The 18,937-nt window shown below is 39.7% G+C and overlaps 1 protein-coding gene across 2 annotated transcripts; it reads right to left on the reverse strand.

Moving 5' to 3' along the window:
* Positions 1-2,856: 2,856 nt before the first annotated feature.
* On the reverse strand, positions 2,857-18,737 carry LOC107570257 (papilin-like). 2 transcript variants are annotated; one of them, XM_016256467.1, is made up of 13 exons: positions 18,609-18,737; positions 16,528-16,569; positions 16,364-16,439; positions 13,822-13,925; positions 10,725-10,785; positions 10,073-10,175; positions 9,806-9,936; positions 8,101-8,224; positions 7,930-8,010; positions 6,696-6,833; positions 6,157-6,191; positions 4,504-4,627; positions 2,857-3,076 (listed from the first exon to the last, which is right to left on the reverse strand). In XM_016256467.1, the coding sequence occupies exons 3-13, from the start codon at positions 16,412-16,414 to the stop codon at positions 3,072-3,074; spliced, it is 957 nt and encodes a 318-aa protein (XP_016111953.1). In that variant the 5' UTR covers positions 16,415-16,439; positions 16,528-16,569; positions 18,609-18,737; the 3' UTR covers positions 2,857-3,071. The 2 variants fall into 2 exon arrangements, with proteins under 2 accessions (XP_016111953.1, XP_016111952.1); XM_016256466.1 differs by lacking the exon at positions 2,857-3,076 and adding an exon at positions 3,885-4,261.
* Positions 18,738-18,937: the final 200 nt, after the last annotated feature.

Here is an 18,937-nt window from a genome sequence, read left to right on the forward strand (position 1 = left end):
CAGTGTCGGCTCCAGCCCCTGAGTACAACCCAGTGATGGCTCTAGCCCCTGAGACCAGCCCAGTGATGGCTCCAGCCCTTGAGTACAGCCCAGTGTCGGCTCCAGCCCCTGAGTACAGCCCAGTGATGGCTCCAGCCCCCCGAGTACAGCCCAGTGATGGCTCTAGCCCGAGTACAGCTCAGTGATGGCTCCAGCCCGAGTACAGCTCAGTGATGGCTCCAGCCCCTGAGAACAGCCCAGAGATGGCTCCAGCCCCTGAGTACAGGCCAGAGATGGCTCCAGCCCCAGAGTACAGCCCAGTGCTGGCTCCAGCCCCAGAGCACAGCCCAGTGATGGCTTCAGCCCATGAGAACAGCCCAGTGATGACTCCAGCCCCAGAGTACAGCCCAGTGCTGGCTCCAGCCCCAGAGCACAGCCCAGTGATGGCTTCAGCCCATGAGAACAGCCCAGTGATGACTCCAGCCCCAGAGTACAGCCCAGTGCTGGCTCCAGCCCCAGAGCACAGCCCAGTGATGGCTTCAGCCCATGAGAACAGCCCAGTGATGACTCCAGCCCCAGAGTACAGCCCAGTGCTGGCTCCAGCCCCAGAGCACAGCCCAGTGATGGCTTCAGCCCATGAGAACAGCCCAGTGATGACTCCAGCCCCAGAGTACAGCCCAGTGCTGGCTCCAGCCCCAGAGCACAGCCCAGTGATGGCTCCAGCCCTAGAGTTCAGCCCAGTCATGGCTCCATCCCCTGACCAGAGTTCAGTGATGGCTCCAGAGTACAGCCCAGTGATGGCTTTAGCCCCAGAGTATAGCCCAGTGTCGGCTCCAGCCCCTGAGTACAGCCCAGTGATGGCTCCAGCCCTAGAGTACAGCCCAGTGATGGCCCCAGCCCCTGAGTACAGCCCAGTGATGGCTCCAGCCCCTGAGTACAGCCCAGTGATGGCTCCAGCCACTGAGTACAGCCCAGTCCGGAGCCCCGCCGAGTCTAGCACCTAGCCCATAGCCACGCTACTGCGATAGCTCCAGAGTACAGCCCAGTGATGGCTCCAGCCCCTGAGAACAGCCCAGTGATGTCTCCCGCCCCTGAGAACAGCCCAGAGATGGCTCCAGCCCCTGAGTACAGCTCAGTAATGGCTCCAGCCCTAGAGTTCAGCCCAGTCATGGCTCCATCCCCTGACCAGAGTTCCGTGATGGCTCCAGAGTACAGCCCAGTGATGGCTCCAGCCCTAGAGTTCAGCCCAGTCATGGCTCCATCCCCTGACCAGAGTTCCGTGATGGCTCCAGAGTACAGCCCAGTGATGGCTCCAGCCCTAGAGTTCAGCCCAGTCATGGCTCCATCCCCTGACCAGAGTTCCGTGATGGCTCCAGAGTACAGCCCAGTGATGGCTCCAGCCCTAGAGTTCAGCCCAGTCATGGCTCCATCCCCTGACCAGAGTTCAGTGATGGCTCCAGAATACAGCCCAGTGATGGATCCAGCCCTAGTGTTCAGCCCAGTCATGGCTCCGGCCCCTGACCAGAATTCAGTGATGGCTCTAAAGTACAGTCCAGTGATGGCTCCAGTCCCTGAGCTATGCCCAGTCAGCTATGCTCTCCATAATGGCTCTGGCAATAATGTGTATTTGACCCACACACATTCCCACAACTCTCGCCCTAGAGCTCAGCCTAGAGTCTGCACCAGCCCAAGAACTCAGCCCAGTGCTCTATCTTGTTCCAAAGCTCAGCCCAGTGCCCGATCTCATCCCTGAGCCCAGTAACATTTTGAACAAAGTTGAGTACGGTAAGATTTTGAGTTTGTTTAAAGTTTGTTTCTGATCAGTTTTCATGTCTTTTCTTATTTAAAGTTCGGGAATTATGTGATTAAATTATTTGAATTATTCCGAATTATTTTAATATGTTGCCACTAGTTTCTGTACACAAAAAAAGTTTGAAATGAGCTGAAACTTCCAGAACTTTGGAATTTTAATATTTTAATATATTGCCACTCCTACCGTCTGTAAATAAAAAGTTAGAAAATTAGCTGCTTTGTCATCACAGCAGAAATATCAGAAATATCTCTGAATATAATTTTTGACAATGAATGGCCTTAGAGTCAAAAAGGTTGAGATACACTGTACTAACAGTGACATCAGCAGGCTTTTCCCTTGTTAAAAATCCCAGCATTTGGTCCTTATTTTGCTTTAATGACAACACAAACAGGCTGGTATGATCAGTGTAAGTTTGTGCATATCCAATGATCCTGTTCTCCAGCAGAGTAGATTTCAGTACTTAAAAACTGTAGTCCGTCACAGATTACAAATTACATGATGAAAACTTTAGGCTAGTTAGTTACATAATCTTGGTTACTCATTTTAGGTAATGTATTCTGACTACTTTTTTATCAAATTTGTTTTAAACTTACCATTAACGTACCATATTGATATAAAAAAATAATTATATATTTATATCAACATCATAAAATGCATTAAACATTACATTACACCAGGGTTTCCTAAACTGGGCTTAATGTAAAAACTGCAGTGGGTTTGTGAGTTGATAAAAAGTTAATAATTAGTCAAATAAAAAAAAAATTAAATAATAATAATTTAAACACTAAAAATATAAATATTTTATTTGTTCATCTGCAAGTCAATGTGACCGTTAACCAACATCAGAGAACTGCAAACATGCAAATGTATTGTTAAATTACTGAAATATTAACTTTTCTGAGTTATTTCAAGTAAATATTTTATTTTAAGGGACCTGTCTGACAAAAACATTTGGGAATCCCTGCATTATATGAACAAAAATTAATAAACATGAAAACAACAATGACATTACACGCCCAAAGTCTTCCAGGTTTGAAATATTTTTTTGTTTAGACTTCCAGAATCAACAGTTACAGCATGAGCTGCTGTATCTTGGCACCCAGCCCCGTTCTGCTTTTCTTCTTACTAGATATTCATAAAGACTGTTATTATACATCATCATGTGCGTCTCATGAACAGCAGCCCTCCCAAGCTCTGATGATACGCTTCTGAACTGCAATTGCTCCTGATGTACTTCAGTGAAAACAACATCCACACTGCCTGAAGATTCCTGCTGTAGCTAGTCTTTAATCAGAGATGAAATATGCCAGAAATTAAACATCCCCTTCATACTCTTCAAACAGTGCCACTTTTGAGCTTTCCTTCCACAGGATGTGCCGCTTGGCTCTACTGGAGCTGGTTGTCTTGATACACACCCTATCTGTCCTGATCAGTTCAGGGTGTTTGTGATGCAAATCTACGCATTTTTAACAGAATCCACAAAATGTAATAAGCCTAGTTTGCGGTTTATGGCAGTAATCCGAATTTGAACTAAATTGAGTGATGACACTATTGTCTTAAGCGCTGCTTTACAGCTGAAATTGAATTAGTTTCATAATTTGACATTGTTATTTTACAATACAACATATACAACATTAACATTGTTAGTTTCCTGTTTATTTATGCGAAGCTGCATTGAAACAATCTGTATTGTTTAAAGAACTATATTAAAAAAGTATGACTTGACTTGATCCCAAATTCAATGAACTACAACAACACACTCTTTAAGGCAAGACACTACCTGAGAATAGGGTAAAAACTTTAATACAATATCACCATAATTCACCCCAGTTGTTTAATCACAGTACATCAAGACAGGCTTCTGAAAAATTAGTTATGTTTATATACACTGCAAAAAGAGGTCACCTGCAATTGTTACTTTAAATAGCTATTTCTACATGATTTAACCCATATAGACTTGTTTTGGTGGTATAAATTATTGTATAAGTTGATTCAGCAATATAATAATACAGTAATATATAATTATATAATAAATAATATTTTTGACTTAAACCAGTTAATGTAGCTGTTACCATTATTATGTTGCCAGTTTTTCAGTGTATGCAAATGAGACTAAATATGCACTCATTTGCAAATATATCCAAAACAGAAATCTTCAACACTGGATATATTTTGTTGACATATTAGAGAGGGTTATTATTACAGAGGGCATTTTGGGTTTCTCTTGTTACCACTCCACAAATCAGAAAATACTGTCAGAATCATATTGAAGGCTGAAAAAAGCACCATGTTTTTATGAATACAGTGTTACATAAATAAACACTGTTATGTAAACAAACCCCTCTGTAAAGCCCTTCAGAATATAGATAGGAATGAAAATTTCAGTCAAAGTTTCCAGCGCTGCTGAAGTGGAGATTTCTGACTCATTTTGAGAAAGCAGCCATTAAAGACATGTATTCTAGTTGAAATCTACAGATGCAAATAGATCAATTGTAATTAAACACTTAAATGTGTATCTTGGATGTTTTCTTTCCACCAGTCTAAAATATGGAAGCAAAAATCCTGACCAGTGCATTAAAATACAATGGTTTTGCCTGTAGTATCTTGCCTTAAATGAACAGACACTCTTCCTGTGTCCTTCTACAAAACCCAGAGGCCAAGCCTGCCATATTTCCTCAATGCAAACTGCTTATTGGTGCTCCGATACTGACCTGAGCTGCACTCCTTGCTGCAGGCAGACCAGGAGCCGTAGCTCCAGTAATATCCCTCCATTGAGCGTTCATTCGGCAGATAATACTCATACTCCACTCCCTCATTGTCCTCTTGAGTGATGACCTGTAGATAAACAGACACTGATGGTCATAGTGTTCTGTGTGAAATATGTCTCAAACAGGTGAAGGCACACAGTAAGTTTTTGTTTACATTTTGCAGGCTCTTCTTCATTGCAGTGGTCTGGGATTTTACAGATACTGATTTGTTTTGTTCCTTTTTGGGCCAGTTTACACCTGGTTACTTCACGCGTTTTCTCTGATCGGAAAACAATTTGATTTGTTAAAGCAGTTCCATTTACAACTGGCCACATAAATTTGTCTCCGCTAAAACGGATATAAATCTGATCTTCAGTTCACAGGCTATACTGTATGCAAATTTAATGGAGTTCACGTCAACAAAAGCAAAAGATATGCACTGCATTTTATTCATCATCAGCTAATTTCAAGATGAAAGACGGCATCAGCACTGGAAAGATAAGTAACTTAATGAATATGATTGTGTGTTGAGCGTCTACAACTTAGCTTCAGTTTCATTTGTGGCAATTTCTGCGTTGATTTGCTGAAGAGCTTCTCAGCTACTCATCTGCAGCAGTGCGTGTTGCATTAGTGCAGTCATATCTAGCTATGACACGTCATATAGCCTATAACACACTCTCACATGTTTATTATTTTAACATTTTGGGAGAAGTAAAAGTTACATTTGTGGTTTCAACAACCAGATGCATTTACACTTGTCCAGTTTTGTCTAGAATGCAATCCTCCTGAAGTGGTTTGAGCGATCAGATTTCAATCCATCTCGAAAGCATTTTGGAGGGCTCATGTGGAGCCAGACACTCTGAGATGCTAAAAAACACCACTGGATCATGAGCCGCTCACGTGTAAATGAACACAGTGCCATGCTTCACTCTGAAACATGCAGCTCATATATTTATTCGATTACATCAGAGCATTTACTATTGGATGACTGCACAAGCCATATCCCACTTTCGGTTTTATTTTGATTAATTGTGAATTCTACATCCAACATTAATTAACACACTTAGTTTCAGTTTCATTTGTGGCAATTTCTGCGTTGATTTGCTGAAGAGCTTCTCAGCTACTCATCTGCAGCAGTGCGTGTTGCATTAGTGCAGTCATATCTAGCTATGACACGTCATATAGCCTATAACACGCTCTCACATGTTTATTATTTTAACATTTTGGGAGAAGTAAAAGTTACATTTGTGTTTTCAACAACCAGATGCATTTACACTTGTCCAGTTTTGTCTAGAATGCAATCCTCCTGAAGTGGTTTGAGCGATCAGATTTCAATCCGTCTCGAAAGCATTTTGGAGGGCTCATGTGGAGCCAGACACTCTGAGATGCTAAAAAACACCACTGGATCATGAGCCGCTCACGTGTAAATGAACACAGTGCCATGCTTCACTCTGAAACATGCAGCTCATATATTTATTCGATTACATCAGAGCATTTACTATTGGATGACTGCACAAGCCATATCCCACTTTCGGTTTTATTTTGATTAATTGTGAATTCTACATCCAATATTAATTAACACACAAATCTATTAGGAAACCTTAAACGGGCTCTCACCTCTATCACTAGAGGCTCAGTGGTGGGGCCGCGGCCTGTGATTATCTCAGGAGTTTTTTCACCCTCGGTTCCCCTCTGGTAATACAGCACAGTGCCAGCAATAGGTGTGGCACGAGAGAAATCGATCACCCAATGTCCGTTAAGGTAGTACTCACCACGCAGGTTTTTGATTGCTGTCAGAGGAAAAATGCAAGGATAAAAAGGTCAATGATGCTGATGAATAGATTAGGATTAGGATCTTCGGGGGAGGCACAGCTTCCACAAAATGTTGAGGTGAAAATGGGAGGAGGACGATTTTATGTTAATAACATTCACAGTTCATGTCTTAGCCAATCACCATCGAGTGTTCACTTTCAGCGCTGAGGAGTGTTGAGAAAAGAAACCTCGCAGGGGAGGCTAGCCTTCCTTCTGGTATATCAGCCAATCATCATAGAGATGTAAATTACATAATATTAGTTTGAACGTCTCCCGCTGCATTGATAATGTACGATGTACTTATGATGAGTAGCGATATTGAATATTTGATCTGGGGCCGCGGCCTGTGATTATCTCAGGAGTTTTTTCACCCTCGGTTCCCCTCTGGTAATACAGCACAGTGCCAGCAATAGGTGTGGCACGAGAGAAATCGATCACCCAATGTCCGTTAAGGTAGTACTCACCACGCAGGTTTTTGATTGCTGTCAGAGGAAAAATGCAAGGATAAAAAGGTCAATGATGCTGATCAATAGATTAGGATTAGGATCTTACTCACATACAGTGGCGGCTCGTCGGGGGAGGCACAGCTTCCACAAAATGTTGAGGTGAAAATGGGAGGAGGACGATTTTATGTTAATAACATTCACAGTTCATGTCTTAGCCAATCACCATCGAGTGTTCACTTTCAGCGCTGAGGAGTGTTGAGAAAAGAAACCTCGCAGGGGAGGCTAGCCTTCCTTCTGGTATATCAGCCAATCATCATAGAGATGTAAATTACATAATATTAGTTTGAACGTCTCCCGCTGCATTGATAATGTACGATGTACTTATGATGAGTAGCGATATTGAATATTTGATCACCAACAGATTTACCAAGCTGTCATTCAAACAGTATATGTGACCCTGGACCACAAACCAGTCATAAGGGTCCATTTTTTGAAATTGAGATTTATACATCTGAAAGCTTTCCATTGATGTATGGTTTGATAGGATGGAACAGTATTTGGCCGAAACTATTTGAAAATCTTGAAAGTTGTCCAAATGAAGTTCTTAGCAATGCATATTACTAATCAAAAATTAAGTTTTGATATATTTACAGTAGAAAATTTACAAAATATCTTAATGGAACATGATCTTTACTTAATATTCTAATGATTTTTGTCATAAAAGAAAAATCGATAATTTTGACCCATACAATGTATTTTTGGCTATTGCTACAAATATACCCCAGCGACTTAACACTGCTTTTGTGCTCCAGGGTCACATAAATACAAATGAAAAATAAAGGGAGAACATGCCTAAGCTGGATATAGGCTACAGCAGTCGGCTTAATTAAACGGCACAAAATACTTTTAAGAAGGGATGGATGTTTGCTTCAAGTGATAGGCCAGGTAAGTGAAATTATATTATCTTGCTGTATTTGTGTCATTTTCTTTGTGTTTTCTGACTAAAAGCAACCAAAACGCCATTTAAAGTGGTTAAGCAAATAATAATAATTGGCAGGGGTCCCCAGACCAATACAATTAGTGCCTCCTCTATTTGAAACCCCACGAGCCGCCACTGCTCACATAAACTCACCAAGGTAATTGCGCGTTGGCACTGTTTCCTTGATGCGTATAGTGGTCGCCCCGACAGGGATGATGAACATCTGATTGTAACCTGTAAGCAAGAGATAAAACAATTTTTTCAGGCACAGGAACATACATACAGTATAACATATAAATGCGGTTATATCTTGGGCGAGTTTACCTTTGGGCAGGTTTCGCATTGAGAAACTGTTTTTGGCTAGACTGCATGACTGTCCGTTTCCTCCACACTGTAGACAGGGATCCTCCTCCTGGAGCGACTCCAGCATGTTATCACAGCCGAGACGCTGTGAGCAGACAAAGAACAGAAACAGCGCTGTAGTTCTCTAAACACCCTACACAGTCAAGGTAAAACACAGGGACTGAGGCTGCGCGATTTAACAAAGATGCTATTGTTAAACTCCACACTGTGAGATTCTTAATGTCTACTGAGAAATCTCAAACAGCCAATTAAAGGCTCTTATGCCTTTTTAAACAACAAAAAAGAAAGTCTTCCTACTTTTAAAGGGGTCATATAATGCGATTTCAAGTTTTCCTTTCTCTTTTTATTACACAAAAAAATGTTCTTTTTAGCAACATCATATGACCCCTTTAAAATGTCAAATTTAAAGCAATTGTGTATATGCTGATTATTCTGAGTAGACCTCATTAATAAACCAAGAACAAATGACTAAACGTTAAAATGAATTCCAAGAATGTAAAGCACTTAGGCATGAATAATATTTACTAAACCACAGCAGGCAAGACAGCACCTGCACTAGGGATGTGCAAAACTGCATATTTCCATAATTGACTAATCAGTCTGGATGATAGGCGGTTTTAAAGATTTTTTAAAGATGTCATAATTTTCTCACTCTTCATGTTTCATGACATTTGATGTGCTCTGTGTATGTGTGCTGATTTAAGTTTATATGTGAATCAGTGTTATTTTAGTATCAACTGAGAGACTATTATATTTTTTATTTTTATATTTTAATTTTTGTATTTTTTGTCATTTTTATTAATAATATTATAAATTGTCATTAATTTGAACCTAAATGAAAAATGTTGCCTTGGCAATTAGATGAAATAAAATATGTTTATTTATTTATTTTTTTAGTTCATGTTTATTTTTTAAATTTTTTGTAGTTCTAGTTAACGTTAATGACCCTGATGTGAGTCAAAGCCCAAATTAAATATTTCATGAAATTAAGCAATTACTTTCACAATCTCTTTATGAACTTTTTAAAGCATCAAAGTTTTGATTGTATGGACTTTCAATGGAGGGACAGAAATCGCTCAGGTTTCATTAAAAATATCTTCCATTTGTGTTCTGAAGATGAACAAAAGTCTGGGTTTGGAACAACATCGAATAAACGGTGACAGGAGTTTCTTTTTTGGGTGAACTATCCCTTTAAGAAAGACCACCATAATAGGGCTGGTCATTTCCGATTAGACTCCTTTTTTATAGGGGGCTCACAAAAACTGAGAACTTTGGATTGAGCACTCTAACAGGAACAAAGCAGATGAATTGAGGTCTGCCAGTACCTGTTCTGAAACTTGTTCCTGTGGGCAGGGGATTTGTTACACAGGCAGTGTTTTGATGGCTTTAGCAGCGGTGCAGTAATGGGGAATGAATTTAGAAACCACTCAAAGAGAATTTACCAAGAGTGGTTCCGTCTCTAAATTCATCTGCTTTGAAGAAGAAAGAAAATCTAAAGATAAAATAAAATGTAGATACACTACTGGGGTTCAGTTATCCACTAGTTGACTGGTCGACCGTCTGGTCGAAATGAGCAACTCTTTCAAAAACTATATGAGGTTTATTCCACACTCAGGTAAGTTGGTTTAAATAAGTGTAGATGACTGAAGTGGACTGTTGCGCTAACCTTACAGAGCCCGTCTACACAGATGTCCTTTCTTCCGGGATGGCAGGGTGTGCCATCCACCACCGCAGACTTGTGCCGAAAGAAGAAGTTCTCTCCTCTGGGAATGCAGCTGAGCTCACAGGGGTTTTCTCCTGAACAGAAGAGAGAAGATACAGCATAACATTGGCACTGTCACCTGCACAGAATTTCTCTAGTATACCATGCTACATTTTTCATTTTGAGGTGAATCAGCCCTGCCACACAGTATCACTTCCTGTCTGTACATACCACCATAGTATGGCAGCCATTTGTAGCGCTTTCCTTGAAAATCAGTGCCATCAAACTGAGAGCACTGCTCCTCTCTGAAATCCCTGGATCCCTCTGGACAGTCCTGATAGCTCAGACAAAAAGAAGGTTTGGGGTCAGAAAATGTATATTTTTATTCAGCAGGGAACATTTATAATGTTACAAAAAGTTTCAGGGGGGGGGGGGTATCACAGTTTCCACAAAAATATTGGGCAGCACAACAGTTTTCAACAGTGATAATAATCAGAAATGTTTCTTGAGCAGCAAATCAGCATATTAGAATGATTTCTGAAGATCATGTGACACTGAAGACTGGAGTAATGATGCTGAAAATTCAGCTGCGCGTCACAGATATAAATTACAGTTTAACAGATATTCACATAGAAAACAGCTATTTTTAAATCACAGTCGTTTTTCACAATATTACTGTTTTTTACTGTCTTAGTGAGCAGAAGAGACTTCTTTCAAAAACATTTATGACCACAAACTTTTGAATGATAATGTAGATATGAATAATGTCAAAGCAAAATACAATATACAATGCCCAAAAGCAATGCACTTTAGTATGGTACTAATTGATTAGATATAAAATGTAATTTCTAACATGCACATGGATCAGGTTTCTAGTGCATACCTGGATATTACACGAGCGATAGGACTTCTCTGGACCCACACAGCTATGCCCTCCATCAGTTCTGTAGAAAGAGGACACATGAACCAAAGGTGAGATTTTACTAGGATGTTTTCACAAAACACAGTATTGCAAGGCAATCTAGTAAAACCAATATTCATATTTGCAGTTGACAATGTTTTTAACATGCTTCTTTTTTAAATCTGAGAAATACTCAACTCAGTGTTGTTGTGTAACATTACTGTAATGTAGCATGGTAACTAGCAATTGCCAAACATATTTTGCATTATGCAAACGTGAATTCAATTATGCACGTGGTGTTCAAGAGTTGCGGCATACACACATAAGACAAAATTCAATGCAATTCACATTTATTTGTATAGCACTTTTCACAATGCAACACAAGATTATTTTAAATGTCTCTTAGAGCCCACAAAAAAAAGTTTGAAAACACCTTAAAATCAAGTGTCTCACATTACAGACATGTCTAAGGATGCATACAAATGCACACCCTTGCAAAAAAAACACACCCACGCAGACACACAAAAGCACAGAGATCATAACAAGTGTTCTCTGCTTATAGGTGTGTACCGAGACACAACAAGTTCCGCACTACTTCATACATTTACTCGTCTGGTTCAAATGCGTCATCCCGTTCTCCTGTCCTCATACATCAGTAACATCAATAATGAACGGATACAGCTGCGTGGAGTTTCCAGTATTTCTAAATGTTATGTCAGCACATGACAGACGGTAATATTGCGAGGTAAAAGTCAGGGAGCGGTGTGTGATTCACCCGGCGAGACAAAAAGACGCAGGAGTGCACAGGTACGAACACTCGCACCAAGCTGGAAGAGAGATGTCTGAAAGTCCCAGAAACATCGCCTCAGGGGAACGTTCTAGTCTTGAGCGAGAAGTGTATTCAGAAGCTCAAATTTCTCACATGTTATTGAGTTCACTTGTAAAACTCGGTTTCTGGGAAGTTCTGACACACATGCAGCTTTATGTTTCCCAATGCATCGTGCATGCACAATAACATGGTTATTTCATGCAAACAAAGACAGAAGACATTCCAACTGGTAGGAGTACTCTATGAATACATTTTCTTATGGGAAAGTATTATTTAACTTAATTTGGGCTAGGCAAATCATTTAAAGAGGAGTGGTACATTTATAGAAAATCTGCCTCGTTTTCATACGGCGCCGTTCACTGAGTAAAATGCAAGACTAAACACGCAGACCAGATTCCAACACCCAGATTTATGACCAAAGCTCTCAATGTCCTGGTGAAGACTTTCCCCAGCCAAGTCCCTATCACTGAAACTCACAATTACACAATGCACCAGGTTCCTCTTATGAACTTGACCTTGCATACTTGACTAAATCAGTGCGTGTGTGTGACAAAAGAAACATTGCATATTACTTCTGTAAGATGAACAGAATAGAGCCCGACCGATATATCGTGTGCCGATATTATCGGGCGATATGAGCCTGTCCCCCCCCCCCGTTACGTTGTGCATAGTGCTCCCCTATATTATATTATGTCACACTTCACACTTTTCTAGTAAGTTTCGTCTGTGTGTGAAGACAGTAGCGCAAATCTGTGCATGAATGTTCTGAAGTGAAATAAACTTCAACGGAATAAAGTTGGATGGAATTGAATTGAATAAACTTCGACTTTACTGTTCAGTGAACTGATGTCAGACTCATTTTGGATAGTAAAGTTTATTGTTAAATTGTTAAAATGCCCTTACATATCTCTGTCACCATTATAAGTGTTTGATCACCACATTTGAGTGATCATTGCAAAAAATGCGTTTATGTATATACTGTATTCGATATAGTACCAGTCAAATGTTTGGACACACGAATGGGAAAGTGTCCAAACCTTTGATCGGTACTGTACTATAATATACACAAAGAATATCTGCCTTTTTTTTACCCCCTAATATCGGTATCGGCCCCAAAAAACCCATATCGGTCGGGCTCTAGAACAGATGATGCACTTTTAAAAATAAAGGTTCCAAAAGGGGGTTTGCAGTGATGCCATACAAGAACCATTGTCGGTTCCTCAAATAACCTTTCAGTAATCAGTTCTTAAAAGAACCATTTTTTTTTCTTAGTGTGAAGAACATTTTTAAATTCTCACTATGACGAACCGACGGAAAGTTTTCATGGATGGTAAAGGTTCTGCATGGAACAAAATAATCTTTCTACTTTTCACATTTTTACTAGTACTGTCAAACGATTAATTGCGATTAATCGTATCCAAAATAAAAGTTTGTATTATTTACATAATGTATCTGTGTGTACTGTGTATATAAATACACACATACAGTATATATTTTGAAAATATTGACATGTATATGTTTATATTCATATAATTTATATTATATAATATATAAACTTAACATTTTTCTAAAATATATACATGCATGTGTGTGTATTTATATATACATAATAAATGTACACAGTACACACACATATACTATGTAAACAAAATCTTTTATTTTGGATGCGATTAATCGCGATTAATTATTTGACAGCACTGATTTTTACATAATTTCCCTTGCCGTTTCTTAGTGAAATTTACTAGCAATTCCTATTTGAAAATAGTTTCTACATCATTTTTTTCCAGTGTAGATGCCAATACAGAACCTTTATTTTTAAGATTGTAAATAATATCTTAAGGACAGGAATAAAGAATAGGGACTCTTTAACTGAACACCTGGAGGCCAGGCATGTTTCTAAAAAGCCAAAAGATGTAAACAAGGACGATGACTTGTGCTTTCAATCGTGGGCTCTTCCCCACACTGAATAACGACACAGCTGCCTTGACTAGGTTCACGTCTCAGTTTATGGTCTTCTTTTCAACTGGATATTCTCCCTTCAGCTACAGAAGAATAACTCACTCTCCTGTGCATTCAAAGCACTATTCGAGATCTCGTTTTCAGCTCTGATGAACCCCTTGACATCTGTTTCATCCCTGAACTAACTCAAGTTAACTCATCAAAGGCCACTGGATGACATTAGAATGACAGTAAATAAAAGAGTCTCTCGATGACATGAGGCTGTGAAAGTGATGACAGTCGGCGACTCACCGCTGGGTTACACATCGTCTCGTCCTCATAGTAACCCCACCGCCACAGCTGCGACTGCATTCGCCATACGGGCCCCACTCATCCCAGAAATCACCAGTGGGTTGCTATAAACACGGTCAGCAAGTTAGCAAATCATCAGTTTTGATCAAATCACATACTGCAGGGATCCTCAAATCTGGCCCACGAGATCCACTTTCCTGCAGAGTTTAGCTCTAACCCTAATCAAACACACCTGAGCAAGCTAATCAATGTCTTCAGGATCATTAGAAAATCACAGGTAGGCGAGTTTGATCAGGGTTGGAGCTAAACTCTGCAGCGCATTGGCCCTCCACACTCTTAAAAATAAAGGTGCTTCAAAAGGTTCTTGAAGCGATGCCATAGAAGAACCATTTTTAGTTCCACAAAGAACCACTTAGTCAAAGGTTCTTTAAAGAACCATCTCTTTCTTACCTTTTTGTAATCTGAAGAACCTTCTTTTGCCACAAAGAACCTTTTGTGAAACAGAAAGGTTCTTCAGATGTTATAAGTTCTTTATGGAACCATTTAGACAAAAAGGTTATTCTATGGCATCGTGAAGCACCATTCTTTTTAAGAGTCCAGGGCAAGATTTGAGGAACCCTGACATACTGTATGACGTTAGTGAAAGTCATGAGGAAATGTAAGCTGCGACAGATATTTTCTGCCACATTATGATATACATTCTAAATCAGGGCTGTCCAAACTCGGTCCTGGAGGGCCGGTGTCCTGCAGAGTTTAGCTCCAACCCTAATTAAACACGCCTGAACCAGCTAATCAAGCTCTTACTAGGCATAGAAACTTCCAGTCAGGTGTGTTGAGGCAAGTTGGAGCTAAACTCTGCAGGACACCGGCCCTCCTGTTCTAAATGATTATCTGAAAAATAAAAAAAATGCAAGGCAGGACTTGGTTCAGTGCAGCGGTTGCTGATTGGATGTTGAGATGTGGGCGTGGCTCTCAAAAGTGGAGGTGAGCTTGCAGGGGCGGAGTTTACGAAAATGATCAGAAAAGTCCTGCTAAATGATCGGAGAAGACCTGCATATGTCACCGGAGAGAAATCTGTCGTTTTCACTGGAAGGTCCAGTTATGGCATTTAAAAAAAAGAAACAAACATGGATGAAACATTAACAATAATTCACACTACATCAAGCATTTGCCAAATAGAAAAGGTGAATTTTCGTGTCATGCCGACTGCAAGCTTTAATCACTCTGTGGTATTTCAAGATAACTGAAATATTGTGCTCGTATCAATTACATTTTATTAATGCGCAACATCTCTGGAATGCTTGATTTTGATTGGTCAATCTTGGTATTCTGTGGTTTTCGAATGATGATGCTAAACTGTATAACTAACTGGATGAACTGATTTTCTACATAGCTGCCATAAATGTTGCCATAAGTGTCACTCCACACCATTTCTTCTCGCATGAAAAACAAATCCAACTCAATTAAATAATCATTTTTCGTGAGTGTCCATTCACTGATTTGGCAAGTAGCTGTGTGATTATGTTGTTAATGTGATGAAGTACAACTGTAGTTCCTCTGCTAAAAAACTTTACTTTCACTCTCAGTTTAGTGCAGATCGCACTTGAAGATATTTGGAAACATCCAAACACTTAATCTGAAAGTCAATGTATAGGATTTTCTGAATGCAGCACTAATACAACGACATTCAGACAGTTATAAAGTTGCAATGAAATAAACATTTTATTTACTCAACACATTTTCTTATGTGTTAACAATTCATCCATGTACATGTTTCATGTTTTCATTTTTATTTAACCTATGCAGCCAGGATTTCTCCCATTAATTTAGTGAGATTAAACTGAGAGTCACTCCCACATCTCAACATCCAATCAACTGATGCATAGAAAGTCCCGCCCCCCCACACTCAGATGTACATCACAATACAGAAGAAAAAATCTAATTCATTGCGACTTTAAGTGTGACTAAATGTCACCAAATATTTCGAGGGCCACTATTCTATTTTAATATTACATATGTTCCTGAACAAACAGCTCAGTACTTCTGTACTATGTTTCTGAGTATATGAAATGTGGCCAGCATTTAGATATCAATTTGAAAGCATTAGTGAGATTAAACTGAGAGTCACGCCCACATCTCAACATCCAATCAACTGATGCATAGAAAGTCCCGCCCCCCACACTCAGATGTACATCACAATACAGAAGAAAAAATCTATTTCATTGCGACTTTAAGTGTGACTAAATGTCACCAAATATTTCGAGGGCCACTATTCTATTTTAATATTACATATGTTCCTGAACAAACAGCTCAGTACTTCTGTACTATGTTTCTGAGTATATGAAATGTGGCCAGCATTTAGATATCAATTTGAAAGCAGATGAGGTTTGTCCTCTCACACTATGTGCTGGGATGTTTTGCTTAACAGTTACATGTCTCTGTTTCAGATTTCCAAGCTGTATTCTACCTTACATGATGATGTAAGTGTAATTTATTGACTGGAACTATCATCTGTTATAGACTACTGCAATATTTCACTCACCATGAAAGCAGAGGCCAGTAACAGCTGTAGACAGGCCACAACCGACAGCATCCTGATGGCTCAAAGTCAATCCTGACTGGATACAACACACAGCACACATGCTTAAACCACAAAAACCTGTGCCACACAATATTAAGTGTCCAGATGACAAGTGGACAATATACCTGTTTTCTCCCAATTCAATGTTCACACACCCAACGTCCGTCCTGCAACAGACAAAGGTGTGTGTGTTAGTTTTCTGTTCATTTGGAAAAGCCCTGAAGCTGTGCATGCTCAAACAGACAAGATACATCACCTCGGCTCAAAACATGAATTATGGAAAGAAAAAAAAACCATTAGATTGGCAACGCAGGAACGCAAGCCAAACAGCCCCCGGAACGCGCTATTTGAGATTTAACATTTGCAATCGTCGCCATGCAAATCAAAACTGTCTTTAGATTTTCATTTATTTAGTACCCCAATGACCCACAGCCCTAAACTGTCATAAAACAAGCATGAAGTCAGAGATATTTGCTGAGGAAAAACAAAACTGTGCATCAGACACTAACCAACACAACACCAAACTTTCAAGTCATTCAGAACACAAAACAATCTGCATCAGAAACAGCTGTAATCAATATGTGCTCTAAACTGCCCCAAACATATTTGATATCCTCTGACTATATTAATTCATAGTCTGAAGCTAAAAATAAAACACTGCACTTTCTGTGAAACTTCAGACTTCAGAATACCTTTCCAATTCAAATTCAAATTCTGATTTTGAAGTGAAAAATAATTGAAATAGCAAACGGGATGCAGTTTTGATGGATGGATGCATTGTTTTGACTGACCTGAAACAGTTGAACATTGAACATCAGATTTATTCGGATATAACAAAGCCTTAGGTCCCAATCATCTTGTTGCACATAGGAGCACTTGCATGACTGCCATACAACATTTCTGAAAATGCCAGAATTTTAGAAGCTACGATTTAGTGCCATTACAATTAATTGGTGCTCACCAAGTGCAAAAACCACCGATTTCGCAAGAGCAACCCTTAAAATCGGTCTCAGGTGGCCATATGAAATTCAGCAAAATGAATGATTATTTAGTCCTCAGTTGTGTGACTGCTGAATTTCTTCGAATTGAAATTCAATCGATTCCTCTTCCCATCATCCCAATTCAAATCCCAACTCATCATCCTGTGTTCACTTCCAATCCACATTCATGAATCAAAAGCAGTCATTTCTGAATTTCTGAATTTGCCTGAGGTTGCAGTGAACTGAGGTTTGTTTGGAGTGCCAGTGCTGTATGTGTGGCACTATTGTTTGAAGCAAATTACCGTAACTGTGATTTGGGGCGGCCAACGGTGAAAGCGCTTCAGCTCAGTGATGCCAGTATACACTAGACTTCTGGGTAGTCAAGCAACACTCTCAGAAATCATGTTCAAACAGTCTGAAACAAGCTACGAAAGATCTTTAATATAGTAAATGGCTGCTTTGCTGCCAGTCTGAGCATGCTGCCACCTGCCAACGCCGCTGCAATCCTGCTTTTCTGAACTGCAGGAGAACCTATAGGTGCTGTTTCAGATTTTGTTCAGATGTGAAATACATGCCATACCTTTCATAAATTCATAGACATTTAATGTGATGTAAACTTTACTTGTATATGTAATCTCTCCCATTAAAACACACCGGACAGTCGTCAAAATGGACATACAGCCAAAATATACTACAACCAAAAGACTAAAAATTTAACAAGAAAGCAGCTTTGCTATCTAAAACTAAACAGCATGTTGTTAATTAGGCCTAAATAATGTTGACTGAGAGACTATAGGTAATATTTGTACTTTTGAAAATTCATTTCACACCACCTTACATAAAATGTGACAAGAAATGTTGATAAAGCATATTTTAAACTTATGAACTTGCTTTGTTTCAGTAACATCAAATACTGTCTGACTGTTTAGTTTCAGTTCAGTGTTTCTAAGTTTTTTGTAAAAACAAAACAAACAAAAAAATTATGTAAAAATGACATCCAACGGCATACATTCAGATAATACACTCTTTCTAACCAATCATCCAGCCAGAGTAAAACTAGGATCCCCACATCAATCCCCAACAGACATCGATGAAACTATCTCTCAGCACATACTCTGATGAACTGCTCGTGTTTCAGCGAGAACCTCACAAACTGTTTTATTTTTCCTCACACAGAAACACATTGAAAGAGGAAGTGAACAATATCTCGTAAACATATAACTCACTTTGACTTGTTCCGGATGTCGAAAGAAAGCAGAGTTGATGATTGCCTCTCAAGCTGATGATCTGCTCTCTGAACTCTCTGTGTCTCTCTGAGGAGCGTGAGGGAAGAGTGCTGTTAAATGTCCACAGTGCGTCACACACACACACACACTCTCTCTCTCACACACACACACACTCTCAAACACACACTCTCTCTTACACACACACACACACACACACTCTCTCTCTCTCTCTCACACACACACACACACTCTCTCAAACACACTCTCACACACACACACACTCTCTCTCTCTCTCTCTCTCACACACACACACACACACACTCTCAAAC

This window comes from Sinocyclocheilus grahami, unplaced genomic scaffold (assembly GCF_001515645.1).
Source record: "Sinocyclocheilus grahami isolate Dianchi unplaced genomic scaffold, SAMN03320097.WGS_v1.1 scaffold1434.1, whole genome shotgun sequence".
Taxonomy (NCBI): domain Eukaryota; kingdom Metazoa; phylum Chordata; class Actinopteri; order Cypriniformes; family Cyprinidae; genus Sinocyclocheilus; species Sinocyclocheilus grahami.

Bases quoted from the DNA above. Each gene is read 5' to 3' on its own strand.
- LOC107570257 (XM_016256466.1), bottom strand. From the start codon at position 16,414: ATGCTGTCGGTTGTGGCCTGTCTACAGCTGTTACTGGCCTCTGCTTTC. The intron at 9,937-10,072 runs GTATGTACAGAC...TCTTCTGTTCAG, and splicing joins ATGGCTGCCATACTATGGTG to GAGAAAACCCCTGTGAGCTC. The intron at 6,834-7,929 runs GTGAGTTTATGT...TTCCTCTGACAG, and splicing joins GCCAACGCGCAATTACCTTG to CAATCAAAAACCTGCGTGGT.